The 14,674-nt window shown below is 42.5% G+C and overlaps 1 protein-coding gene across 2 annotated transcripts in view; it reads right to left on the reverse strand.

Moving 5' to 3' along the window:
• SASH3 (SAM and SH3 domain containing 3) overlaps positions 1-14,674 on the reverse strand; it is a 74,388-nt gene that overhangs the window by 47,791 nt on the left and 11,923 nt on the right. For both annotated transcript variants that reach the window (XR_003942886.1, XM_030210249.1), the window contains one exon: positions 11,785-11,880. Coding sequence is in view for 1 of the 2 variants with exons in the window: in XM_030210249.1 (XP_030066109.1) it covers positions 11,785-11,880 (96 nt within the window). In the remaining variant the exon portion in view is untranslated. The remainder of the gene's footprint in view (positions 1-11,784; positions 11,881-14,674) is intronic.

Genomic DNA, 14,674 nt, shown 5'->3' on the forward strand with positions numbered 1-14,674 from the left:
ATCAAATATAGACATCAAGACTCCTGAGGCAGGCACGTATGTGCCGAAACATGGTGCCATGTCAAGTCAGTTTAAATAAACACCTATAATTTAACTTTGGGGTCCTGGTTCTGCCACCCAGTGGCGTTCCTAGGCTGGCTGACACCCGGGGTGGATCGCCGATGCGCCCCTCCTGGGTGCAGCATGGCCCCCCCGGCGAAATTACACCCTCCCGGGTGCAGCGTGACCCCCCCGGGTGCATTTTTACCTGCTGGGGGGGGGGGGGGGTGCCGCGCGCCTGTCGGCTCCGAGTCCACTCGTTCCCTCCTGCTCCCTCTGCCCCCACCGCCCCCACCGCCCCCCCCCTTGGTACGCCACTGCTGCCACCTGTTAGGCAGCACAGATCAGACACTACACATAACTGCACTGTTCAGCAATAAAGCAAGAATATGACTAACAGATACTTCTGTCCAAACAATGCAGTTTGTAGTTAGTGTTCAAAGTTCTAGTAGCTATATTATTTCTGGAAACAAATTGATTCTTTAAGGATTATGACATTGTGTATTGCACAGTGTAAGAATAAACCAAAAATGCTCTGTCTGAGTCTGAGCTCATGCTAAGATCTGGGATGATTTCTGTGTTAGTCCAATGGAAAGCATCACAGCCTGCCATATGTTAATTTGGCAATCTTCTTGGGTTATTGTCACAGACTCTATGGGGTCGAAATGTAAAGCTAGTGTAGCAACCTGTGGATTTTTACACAGGCATTGTGCATAAAAAAATCCTTCTGGCTCCTCCAACAGTATTACTGGAATGTGTTGACATCACTGGTAACCAGGAGAGTGTTTATTTGACTGATCCCAAAAGAACCTACCTGCCTATAACAAAGGGGAAATGGGAGTGTCCTAAATTCTGTTGGTACACTTTAGGAGGGAAGTTCTCAAGACATTGAGGGGGAGCCTAGTTTTAAAATGAAGGTCTTCTAGCTTTAGCCTGCAGAGCCCTGACCACATTGAGCTAGGCCAGGGAGAGCATTCCAGTCATAGGCCTAGATGAAATAGTTATTGCATAGACATTTAGGTAGCAGTGCTTGCTAGCCCAGCAGCATAGAGATGCTACAGAAAAAAACAGAGAGCTGTACAGCAAACAGAAGTGTCACCTAGACTTCTGCTCTGTATCCAGTGAAGTGGGGATCAGAGAAACCATTCTATCCCAAACCCCAGATCAAGGGAGAAGGAGAAGGTTGTGCTAACCAACTATGTTTTTACCATTTTTGACACTAAAAGGTCTTTTTCTATTTGAAGGCCAGGAGACAGGAAACCACTACAGCTTTTATGGCTGCAGCCTTACAACTGGGAAATGAAAGACTTCCTGTATCCTGAATGTCTACATGGCTCTGCACCTGCCTGCCTTGAACCAGGGGCGTAGCCAGACAACAGATGTTGGGTGGGCCTAGGCAAGAAGTGGGTGGGCATCAAGTGTTCTCCCCCTCCCCCCCCCCCCCCCCCCCCGCAACACCACCAAAAGAAATATCTCAGCTGGCGGGAAAATGCTTCTTTCCACCTTGGCAGTCTGCAGCAGGCATGCTCTGAAGACTGAGCATGTGCAGGTGCCAGTATCAAGGAGAGTAGCGTTTTCATTATCATCAGGGGGAGGTCTTCAGCTGGTGGAGCTGGGGATCCCCACCAGCGACCACAAAATGTGTGCTACTGTTGCGTGGGCCTGAACCAGAGGTGTGCTGGTAAAATTTTAACAACGGGCTCTCTCTCTGGACATAGCCGGCCCTTAAATTTGGGGGGAGGGTGGAATACATGCCTCTCTCTCCCCTCCTTTGTGCGGGCACACTAGGCATACCTTTGCCAAGCCCCACCAGCCAATAAATGGACTGCAACCATTCTCTGCTGCTTGTTTCTGGCTCTGAGCAGCATGATGGAACCTTCTTGCGCTTGCATGAAAAGTCCCAGCCTGATGCTCAGAGTCAGAAACAAGCAGCAGGGAGCAGCAGCAGTCTATTTACTTGGCTGGTGGGACCAGCATCACTGCCAGCAAAGTGAAAGAGAATTCAGGAGGGGGCCCAAGCCTACATTTTGGGAGTCAGTTGTTAGAATAGCCATGGGGAGGCCTACTTTAACAACTGGCTCCCAAAATTCTTAAAAACTTAACAAACGGCTCTCGCGAGCCCGTTCCAGCACACCACTGGCCTGAACCCTAAGTGGGCAGGCCCTGGCCCACCCAGGCCCACCTGTGGCTACGCCACTGGCCTTGACACTCTTTTGGGATCTGCAGAATTGTAAGTCTGTTCCAATTTAACATCCAAATTGTGCTGTCTGTCTGTATGTAAGATTGAAGAGGAGAAGTTTTAAAGAGAGATAGAGAGGATTCTTCAACAGAGCCTCGCCTAGTGGGAGTAAAGTGAAACACTAAAAAGGAGAAAGGTAAATATTTTCTAAAGCCTCTGCATTGTTACTGGCTCTGCTTAATGTCCCAAGGATTCTTCTATTATCAAGTTCTTCAGCAAAGGCATTTTATGGTTCAGAACACATCCGATGGTGTGGCCTGAGTTTTTTTGTGTGTGGAAGGAGTGTGCAGAGTGTGTGTGGAATAAGCCTTATTCGGTTTTCTGAGGGAATCTCCAGTCCCAGCCTACGCCCTAAAACAAAAATATTATGCACCTGACCAGGCCTCATGCTCCAGAACGCACACTGGGTAGCTGCCTAGGGTGACCCCAAAGGTCAGGGCTTATTTATTTAGTTATTTGACCACCAACTACCTGGATCTTCAATACCAGTATCTGGGTACAATCTGGCACTAAAGCTGGGTACAGAAAAAACAGCAGCAGCAAGCGTTTTAAAAAACACTGACTGCCATGGGCTAAATATTACCTTCTATGCTTTTCCAGAGCTATGTACAATTGATGGTTTTTCCTCTTACTGCAGTGAGGTCCTTCTTTGTATGGGATTCTCTAAGGAATCAGCAAAGAAGCAGGTACAGCTACAACTGAGAAAATCTCAAATATCCTCCTTCATTTATTTATTTAATGCCTGAGGTGAAACAAAGTCTTTGAAATGGTTGATAATTCCAGTCAAACCACATCTACATATTTATTTATCAATGCTGCCATTGCAAAACTAGAGTGCTTAAACACAGGACTTCCTGCATGCAAAATAGATATGAGAACCACTGCACTATGGAACTAAACTGGAGAGAGAGCAGGGTGTCATCTTTCTAACCAGAGCCCTGCAGAGGTAGGATATAAGACTACAGCATAAACAGCTGAGCAGTGGCTGCACTGGAAGACACACTGTGGCCTTGCACAAGGGGAGTCTGTTCCTAGAGCCTGTTCTCATTTGATAAGTACTTTTGTAGTACACTCTCAGTAGTTCTCATCCTGGCATATCTGATGGAGGCTCTGGAATTTTGGAGTGAGAAGGTGTGGCTGAAATGCAGTTGTTTCCCCCCCCCCCCCCCACTTTACTGCTGCTACTAGAGAGAAGCCTTGTGGTGGAGTGGGGTGGGGCTGCTTCTTCCTGGCTTTCTGCTTACTACCAGTGAACAGAAGGCTTCAGCAGGGATTGCTTCCTTTCCCTTGACAGCCTCAAGGGAAAGGAGTGGGACCATCTTTCTTTACCCCACCTGACCTGAGAAGAAAGGAATGAGACTGGACAACCCACTGGAGACAGAAGCCAGGCTGCTTTCCAACACACCCAAGGATAGAGGTGCAGGGGTTGATCAAGGCCTCTCTACTTTATTCTTCTCGGCCTGTCAAAAGAGAGAGGAGAGCAATTGTCCTCCTTTATGTTTGACTCTCTCTCAAACACCTATCTCCCTGCCACCAAATGAGTGGAGAGGAGTCACCCGTTCTATTGTAACCACCAAATGAGAGAGGAGAGGAGTCACCTGCTGTAAAGCCACCAGATGAGGGAGGAGAGGAGTCACCTGCTCTATTATTATCAAACTAGGATAAAAGGCCCGTTTCTGAAACCAATGAAACGGGCGCTAGCAAGGTATTGCCTTTCTGCAAGTAATGTTTTGAAAGGGATTGTTAGGCAAAATGTGTTCTCACCATCTCTCCCTCCCTCCCTCCCTCCGAGTTGCAGGGCCTTGTCCTCCCTCCCTGCCTCCCTCCGTCCGAGTTCCAGGGTCGTCCCCTCCCTCCCAGTTCCACGGTGTCCCCTCCCTCCAAGTTCCAGGGTCCCCCCTCCCTCCCTCCAAGTTCCAGGGTCCCCCTTCCCTCCCTCCAAGTTCCAGTGTCCCCCTCCCTCCCTCTCTCCAAGTTCCAGGGTCCCCCCTCTTCCTCCCTCCCTCCCAGTTCGAGGGTCCCCCCTCCCTCCGATTTCCAGGGTCCTCCCCGCCTCCCTCCGAGTTCCAGCAGTGTTGATACTCCTTACTTTTTTCATGGCCGTCGTCCGTGATGTGTCTGACGTTACGTTTCGTTGCGTAGTGACGGGTGAGCGAAGCGATTCGTTGAGTGTCATTGCTCCGCCCTCGACGTCATCGTGTTGTGACGCGAGGGCGGGGCAGACACTCATGGGGAAAAAGCGATCTACACAACTACATCTTCCGGTTTCAGGCGTCCTTCTGGTTTCATTAGAACGTTGGAGGTGCGTTTTATATAGAGAGATGAGGAATGAGAGAAGTCACCTGCTCTAAAGACACCAAATGAGGGAGGATAAGAGCCACTTGCCCTATTGCCACCAAAAGAGAGAGGAGAGGAGCCACTTGTCCTATAGCCACCAAAAGAGAGAGGAGAGTAGCCACTTGCCCTATTGCCACCAAAAGTGGAAAGAGAAGCCACTTGTCCTATTGCCACCAAAAGAGACAGAAACAGAAGAAAGATCCATGTGCCTTACCACAGAAGGAGAAAGAGAAGAAAGAAGTTTCTTGCCCACAGTTACCGAGAGGAACCTGAAAGAAGAGTTGCTGGAATTCATATTTATCAAATCTATGCAAAAAGGTTTTTCCTGCACTCGCTGCTATCATATTCAAATGTAGAGCCCAATCGAATGTTGAAAATGATCTTCAAGTGGGAAGCCATGCTTCAGCAAGTTGTGTGCCTCTAAGTGGGTTCATGATGCATAATAAAATTGTGCACTTTTAGTGTTTATTCATTCTTTACAATATGCTTACTGTGGAATAATTCTCATGCCTGCCTCTTAGTTCATCTGTGTCATATTTCAACAACTTACACACCTAAATTTCAACTTAGCAACTTTGAGAGCTAGACTTGTAACTTTGACAGTTTTGCACGACTGAAGTTTGAAACTTTGAAAATTACAGGTGGGAAATAGGAACCAGATACACACAAACACATTTAGCAAATAAGTGCGCAGTGCGAAGAAAGCTTTTGGAAATGCTGTGTACTCCAAGGAGCACACCTTTTCAAGCTTGCTTTAAAACTGTAATGAAGGTCTTTTATATGTATGCATCTTGCATTCTTTTCAACAAGTAACATAATTTAATCTTTTCAACCAGGCTGGCTCAGTGGCGTTGTAAACTTCTATGCAGAGGGTCTTGGTTTCATTCTCAGACTGAGTTTCTGCTTGCGATGCTCCAGATGTGACACTCAAAGTCCCTAGGGGGGAGGGTGAGAATAGATGGAGGGAGGAAGTTTCAGCCATCAGTGACTTATTAGACTGACAGTGCATGCATGCCTGGCTCTGAAGAAATTCTTTGTCTGTGGCTTTGGCTGAGGACTGTCATTGCAAGGTCTGAACTAGATGGCAGGGTTATAAAAAGAGAGGACAAGCCTCAGTTATGACTGAAGGATGATGGAAGACAATTCCAACTGACTTGGAAGGCTAAAGGATCAGGAGGAAATGGGCCAAAATGATTTAATAATAAAAGAAAGAGTAAGTGAAATGACTGAGGGAGGTGGAGATCGATGTGGTAAACATTGAGAACCACTAGCCTAATGGAAGTTAGGTACTAAAGTATGAAGGTGTAGAAAATACTTTTCTTTGTGAGGCTGCAGCTCAGAGATGTCCCACAGATGAACTTGAATAATAAACCTGACCTACTGTAAAATATTGCATGGGGATTACTTAAAAATAGGACTGAACTTGTTCATGTGGGTGATTTGGTAACTCAGAAAACTCTTAACCATAGACTCAACCCTTGATTCAATGGCCACATAGTGATTATGGGTAATTTTATAATTTATTGAAACTTACTTTTTTAGCTCAGTCTTCAACAATGTTAGAACTCAGTGCTGATTATTATTTAGTTCCTTATATTTCACTTCTTCCTGACGCTCCACTGAATTTGCCCCTATCACTCCCTATATAATATTTTTTTTAGGATGTATTCTTTAAATGTAATTATAATTTTGAATATTGAATATTTTGAATATTGTATTTTGTACTATTGTTTGCTTAATAGACTATTGTACACCACATTGAGCCTGCCTGTGGGCGGGAATATTATGGTATATAAATGCCATAAATAAATAAATAAATTTATTTATTTTCTTTTATGTTTATATTGTAAGCCACATTGAACCTGAGTTCCACTTGGGCTAATGTGGGATAGAAATGCCATAACTAACTAACTAACTAACTAACTAACTAACTAACTAACTAACTAACTAACTAACTAACTAACTAACTAACTAACTAACTAACCAACCAACCAACCACAAGAGAAAACCCTGGCTGATTTCCCATTAAGCTAAAAAGTAATTAGAAGAAGAGATATCCAATCAGCAAATAATACAAAGGGTTCTCTTATACACAGTAAGCAAACAAGGACAGCATTCAAGGAGGAAAAGCCTCAAGAAGCTCCTAGATGTACATTACAACATGCAGGAGCAGGACGTCATCATCGGCAAAAACCTCCATCGGCTTGTTTGAAGGGAATTAAAATTCTTCTGGCCTGTGATCCTGATGCAGTTATTCGAAACGCTGGCCACTGTTGATCACAGTCAGTTCCAATAGATTGTTTGAAGGAAGAGAAGAGACCTGGCAGCCAAAGCTAAGTTCTTTATATTGACTTTTGGTTGCACTTATTTAGCTGGCTGTTTTTTTTTTTAATGAAAGGAGGTTTTTGCTGATGATGAAGAAGTCCTGCTCCTGCAAGTTGTAATGTACATCTAGGCGCTTCTCAAGGTTTTGCCTCTTTGAATACTCTCCTAGTTTGCTTACTGTGTATAAAAGAACCCTTTGTATTTTGTACGATTTCCCATTAAAACAGGATATTCCTCTGGTACCTTGCTTCAGGAACAATTGTATAATTTAATTTCCTACAAACATAAACAGACTGAAACGCAACAGTGTGGTGAAATACAAGTAAAACACAAATGATCTAATGTTTCTCAATGACCTTGGTCTCCCCACTGAAGACCTCCACAGCTTGCAGTCCCTAGGATGGCAACTGTTTCGTCATGACAGCTCTTGTATGTACACACTATGTGTGTCATATTTCAGTTTAAGGACGTTTGCTGAGATGAAATGTTAACACACAGTTCAGATTCAGCCAATCAAAGTAGAGAATTTATAAAATATCTGTAATTGTAGAAGGATGAACCAATCACAAATAAGGGTTTTTACAGACTGTAGGCTTACTGTACTTCCAGAGCCGCACCTGCCACTACCCCTGTGAATACATTAATGCATCAGCATTTGGGATTATAGCTCTGTTAGCTGTTTAGTAGTTTGTTGTCCAATAAGCCTCTTAAGATGACTAACTCAGGGCTTCTGGTCACTGGCTTGGTGGGGGTGTGGTAATGAGACTATCAACTACGCCCATGTTTATGAAAGAGGCTCATTTTGAAAGGAGACAGACATTTCCTGAGATATCATGATGTTGAAATGGTCCTTTCTGCACATAACAGACAAGCTGACTTCCGATCTCCTTAGAAAAAAATGTTCAGGGCCCCATGGTCAAGATGTCCTACTGCTGTGTACAAGATTCATTGTAGGTTCTGATACCTTTTATTGGAGTACATTATCCAAATCGGTGGCATAGCTAGGACTGAATGGATCGTGGGCAGAAAAATTAACCCCACTATTTACAAAGCTGTGCTAGCAGCTGCCACTTTGAATGGGCTGTATCAGCATTGCCGCACGGCTTTGTTAAAAGGAGGGTAAGATAGGCCCCTATAAGACAATTAATATTCAGAATACAGTATATTTTCTACCTTTGTTTTCTAATCATTTTATTTTTCCATTTGTTTTGGTCCAAGTGTCTCTTTTCTGCTTTCCTCTATTTTTCATAACTCTCTTTCTAGGGTCTACTGTCCATTTGACATTTCTTTTCTCTCCATATCTGCCATCCATCTTCCCACTATGTCCCTTATCTGTTCTGTCCAGCATCTCTGTGTTCTTGTCCGCATCTTCCTTCCCATGTTCAGCATCTGTCTTCTAAGTGTCTTTATCCTCCCCCCTCTGTCCAGTATCAACCCCCAGTGCCCCACCCTGAGGCTAGCATCTATCTCTCTCTCTCCCCTACCCCCCTGCGCAGGGTTGGTCTTAGGCAGAGGCGACATGGGCGGTTGCACAGGGCCGTACATCTCTGGCACATCTGTCCTCCTGTCTCGGAACACCTCTCTTCTCCGTACCTTAATGTGCATCCACATTTCAGTAGACAGTGGCAGCGATTTTCATATCCCGTCAGCTGCCGAGCTCAGAGCCTCCTTGCTGCTGTGTCCCGCCCCCTTTTGATGTCACTTCCTGCTTCCGCAAGGGCGGGATGCAGTATTGAGGAGGCTCTGAGCTTGGCAGCTGATGGGATATGAAAATTGCTGCCGCTCTCTACAAAAACATGGTTCATGCACATCAAGGTATGGGGTGAGGGGGTTCCGAGAGCTCTAAACCTCCTTTTAACTCTGATAAATTATGGCATATGGTGGCGTGCGCAGGTGCGGGTGGGGGGGCACTGAACTGGTCTGCACAGGGCCCTGCAATTGCTAAAACAAGCCCTGACCCTGTGGTCCAGTTTCTCTCTCTCCCTTCTTCCCTCCATTGATCTAGTCTAGCATCTCCCCCTCTCATGTCTCCATATCTTTTCCCTCTGCTTCCTCCCAGTCCAGCATGTCTCCCTCTCTTCCTCCCACTCCTGGATTCCAGCATCTCTCTCCCATTCTGTGGGTTTATAAGGACTATGACATCACACGTCATCAGTTTTGTTGAAATACACTTAAGGTTTAATGATTGGTCCTTCAACATGTCAGTCAAACAGAAGGAGGAGCGTGGACAATGGCGTGTGATGCCATAGTCCTTATAAACCCACGCCATTTTATGTATCTTGTTGGATGTTAAAACACGGATCCAACAAAAGAAAGTAAGAGGCTCTTAAGGGGACAAATAATGCGGTTATGTATGCAAGACTGTGTGGTATAAACCCTGAAGCAGGAGTACGAAACCTTGGCCAAAGTCGGGCCGTGGCTAGCTGTCAGAATTTCAGCATACGACTGGGCGGCTGGAAAGCTAAGTCTCTTTTCAGATTTACGACATTGAGCAGTATTAGAGAGACACTATATTAAAGATAGGAGGTTTCTTAGCCTGTGATGAGTACGTGGGCCTCCCTAAAGTTAATATATATTGACAAAGGAGTGTCCCATCATCTGCTTGAGGCTTTTCCTCCGACCAGACAGTAAACCACACAGACACTGATAGATATCCTGTATTTGATTGGTTGTTTGAACGGAAGAGATTATCTACTAGCTTCACTGTGATACTGATATTCAGCATTGCCAAGATAATGGACATTTCACTGGAAATCTGTTCAAAGATAACCAGAGAAGTCAATCACCTATCATTAATCGATTTTGAACTGTTAAATATTGGACTCTACATTTCTAGCAGTGCACTACCCTGCAGCTCAGTATCTTGAAAAGTGGTACATAAACTACACATCTTTTGTTACATTTTGATGTTGATTTCTCTTTCTAGTTTTTTCTTTCCTTTTTATTTTTGTATGTTAGTGCAACCTAAAATGCCAAACAAAGCAAAAAAACAAACAAACTGTTTTTCTATTTCGGATTACAAATGGCTTCAGTATTTTCAATGTTGTTCAAAGTGACTGCAGACATCTGTTTATATTTTGTCCAGAAAATACTGGACAAAATTTCAGCGAATCTGAACTAGATTGTCAATAATGAGCTGAACTCTATTAAACAATCAATAAGTATTCACAACATATAGAATGTGATATCAATTTTTTATCTCTTTTTGTTATAATCTTTTTTTCTTTTTTTAATCAAAATGGAGAAAAAGACCTCATCAGTCCTAGCATGACGGTATTCTGTTCACTACATACAACCATCTGCATTCTTAGGACTCCATTATAATTCTTGGTCTTAAAAAACTCCACTTTTCTATAATAAAAAATGTAGTACTCAATCGTGATATTTTTTCTCGAAGAATAATTTTACTTAATGTTACTTAGCTTTTACTCTGCCCTACAGGGCTCTCCGTTTTGCTATATATTATATTGTATGCTTCATCAGGGGGCCAAGTAACGGATGGCAAATCTCGGTGTCTTACAACATGGCGTCTCCTGCTCCTATGACACCAGTTACTTGGCCCCCTGATGAAGCATACAATATAATATATAGCAAAACGGAGAGCCCCGTAGGGCAGAGTAAAAGCTAAGTAACATTAAGTAAAATTATTCTTCGAGAAAAAATATCACGATTGAGTACTACATTTTTTATTATAGAAAAGTGGAGTTTTTTAAGACCAAGGATTATAATGGAGTCCTAAGAATGCAGACGGTTGTATGTATTGAACAGAATATCGTCATGCTAGGACTGATGAGGTCTTTTTCTCCATTTTGATTAAAAAAAGAAAAAAAGATTATAACAAAAAGAGATAAAAAATTGATATCACATTCTATATGTTATGAATACTTATTAATTGTTTAATAGAGTTTAGCTCATTATTGACAATATATTTTGTCCAGACCAGTGTCTGATTATTAGTATTTACACTGCATTTTGATATATTGCCCCCATGAGAATCTGAATGGTGGTGTGTTCACTGCTTTCTGCATATTGGCCATGGGGGTGTCTGACTTAGGTGCTTATTGAATATTTTTGAATACTGCTTTCATGGTCACAGTGGCATTGATATACTACTAATATCAATATTGAAATTTGTTGTTTATTTGCTGTACGCACTGCTCATATTAGTGTGTGAGTAGTGGTATAGAAACAGAGAAAATGATGGCACATATAGACTTTTTGGCCTATCCAGTCTGCCCAACCATACCAGCTGCTAAGTTCTACAAAACCATTAAACCATTCTTCAGAATATTGGCATGGTAGTGTGATATTGTGGCATCATATAGAACTGTGTATATGTGATAGGCTTGGCAACAAATTGCCAACCGTCCTGACTGTGATAACACTGTTCAATCATGGTAGAGTGTAACCTACACAGAGGGGCAGGTGTAGATCTGGCCATCTTGTTGGACGGGATATTTTTGTGTGTGTTTCATTATGTAAGTTGATGGATTGATGTTCTTCATATGTAAGCTGCTTTGGGTCCCCTTTTGGGGAAGGAAGATAGTATATATAAACCAAAATAGAAATAAAAGAAGAGATGGACTCTACAGGTCTTTATCTGCCATCATTTACTGTGTTACGATCCTCTGTTCTTATCCCATGCTTTTCTGAATTCAGATACAGTTCTCATATCCACCATCTCCAATGGAAGGCCATTCTACGCATTCACCACCCTTTTTTGTAAAGAATTATTTCCTTAATTACTCCTGGTGCACATAACTGAAACTCTCTGCTACCCAAATATCTGTCCTTGTGTAAAATAAGCCCAGATTTAATTTAGGATGACAGATGAATAGACTCACGTTGGTCTCCAGGTTGAACTCCTTGTCACTCACCACCGGAGAGCTGGGCTTTGATTTTGCAAAGTCCTTAAAGCTGCTGGACCGCTGAAGTGAGAGCTGAAGCGAGGAAAGAAAGAAAAGAGAATGATGTCAGGATATTACAGAATAGGTCCTAGCAGATGCAGGACTGCAGAGGTCCAGTCTGGAATTCAAGAAATAAACCAAACTGTGTCTCTCATCTACTGAATTACAGTTTCAATTTGAGGTTCTTCAGTTTATATCTTTTTTGTAACTCTTCCAGAAATGAATATATCCCAACTCTTCTCTTTTTAGTGAGAGACTCCATAGCATGCACATACTTGTAAAAAAAAACTACTTATCATCATTCAACAAAGCAATCATCTCCACTGTTAATGCTCATTAAAGCAAGGCTGGCCAACCAACACTAGAGTTCCTTAAGGTTTACTTGCATGTTGTACCTCTAGGTCATGTTACATTACATAATTTGGTTATCTTCTCTGGAGAACCAGAGCATTTGAGTTCAATGTTTTCTAAGGTGAGGAATGATGAAACATTCCTACTGTTCAGTGGCATAACTATTCAAGGTGCATTTGTTAGAGTGTCAGTCGATTGCTGTTAATGGTGTACCGCATTTCCCTTCCTTCTCCCATCCCAACCCCGCTAAACTCTTGCAATTCCCTCTCTTCCTCCATCACCCGTGCCTTAAGATCACCTCCAATCTTTGCCCGGGCAGTGCCAGCAGGAGCAGCACCCTTAGCCTGCCTGTGGTCTCCACCGGGTCTTTCTCTCTGAACCGTCATGTCCCTTCTGACTCAATTTTCTGTTTTCTAAAGAGCGGTATGATTCAGAGAGAAAGCCCTGGTGCAGGCTGCAGGCAGCCTATGAGTGCCACTTCTGCTGGTGCTGCCTGGTGAAGACTGGAGGTGATTTTAAGGTACAGGGGGAGTAGGGGGAGGTGGGAGATGCACCCTCTGTTAAAAAGTCCTGGCTGCATTACTGCAGCTGTTTGACAGATCATTATAATGCTGGAAGCTTAGAGGAGAAAATAAGATAGAAGTCTTAGAGATGCTATTTCTAGACATTACTTCAACTGGTAGACAAAAGAACTCAGCCGCAGGGCTGTGTTCACATCAGGCTCCCACATTTTAGGCTAAATAACACACTATTTGTTTATTTACTGCTCAAATTCTTACATGCTTCTCAGTATATATCAGGTCACTGGCCCTGCGTTTATTTTGAGATTTATTTCCTTCACTTAGTTTAATCTCATTGTTTTGACTGGCTAAAAGTAACTTTCTGCCTCCCTGCACTGCACAAGCAAACAACCTCTATCTTTCCTGTGATGAGCTGGATCTACAACAATAAAAGAAAAAGCCTCCAGTGAATCTGCTCCTGCATCAAATGGATTATCAAACAACACCAGGATTCAGGAACTGCGAATGATGAAACCATAACTGCAGTTCCATGAGTTGAAGTTCATATCTTTAACCTATATTATCTCTGCTGAAGCTCCCTCTCAATTCAACTGCCAATAATCTCACAGATGTGAAATATAGTCTTTAAATCAATGTCTAGTGAACAGAAATACCTACTAGATATCAGATAATGGACTTTAAAACTGTTTTACTTGTTTCAAGGTATAAAAGTACAAAATATAAATAGAATAAGCAGTTCTACTAAATGACTATCTATCAGAGAATCTCAACTTTTCTTACTTCAAAGCGACCCAGACTCTTATCGAGCACTGTCTGTAAAATTAGCACTCTCCTGGTAATTGCAGCCCAAAACAAACCGGCTTTTGTTATACTGAATAGATAGAAAGCTCTGTAATCTCACCTACTTTAATCCAAACATTTGCTGTGGCCAAATAAATCAAAGATTTTCATACACCCTAGTAATCTGGGGAAGAAGATACAGCAGCCTCAAGAAAAACAATGTTTCTGACTTAAATAAAGGAGACTTAAAACAAGCATTGTGGAAGCTTTTCTCATAGCTTAAGGTAACTCGAAATTGCCTCACTCAATATCAGTTATCCTACACTACTCGACCATCTAAACATTATTCTGTTTTACAGACCTCCAGGATACTGGCAAGAATGTCAACAACATCTTATGGACTTCATCTCGAATGCTTGCTTATCCAATTCTAACCTGCTTATACTAGGAGATATAAACCTACATCTAGAAGATTTCAATGCAAAGAACACACAAGAGTGTAAAGATTTTATCCAACTCTGGGATTTCAATTGGATAAATACTCAAGCAACCCATATCAAAGGTCATGCGCTTGACCTCATCACACACAAATTCTCCTCTGATCAAATCTTTACAATAACAGATATAAAATGGACACAAGTACCTTGGTCAGACCACTTCAAACTGTATAAAAAAATTTGATCCAGAAACAAGAAAGAAAAACCTTTACAACAAGAGGCCATATTGATCCGGTTTTATTCTGGCAACAGTTTTACATGAATGAATGGTCAGTACAATTAGATTCCAATCAATACCTCATAAATTGGAATATGAGATGCAAGAGCACACTTGATACAATAGCACCATTACAAACAAGAAGATCGCGAAGAAATAACTCACTCCCTTGGTTTAATGACGACCTGAAAAAATTAAAAACCCAAACAAGGTGACTTGAACGTGCATGGAATAAAAAGAAAAATGAGCAAACATTCACTGCATGGAAACTAATGCTAAGAAAATATAAATATACCATCAGACAATATAAAAGGTCTTACTACAATTCCAAAATAGGGCAAGACTGCAAAGACTTACACAAGCTATTCCAATTTGTACATAATCTTCTAGACACCACACTAGTCACCTTAACTAATACAGATATCCCATCAGCAGATGATCTAGCTACTTACTTTAAGGAG

Source organism: Microcaecilia unicolor, chromosome 7 (assembly GCF_901765095.1).
Source record: "Microcaecilia unicolor chromosome 7, aMicUni1.1, whole genome shotgun sequence".
In the NCBI taxonomy this organism is placed as follows: Eukaryota; Metazoa; Chordata; class Amphibia; order Gymnophiona; family Siphonopidae; genus Microcaecilia; species Microcaecilia unicolor.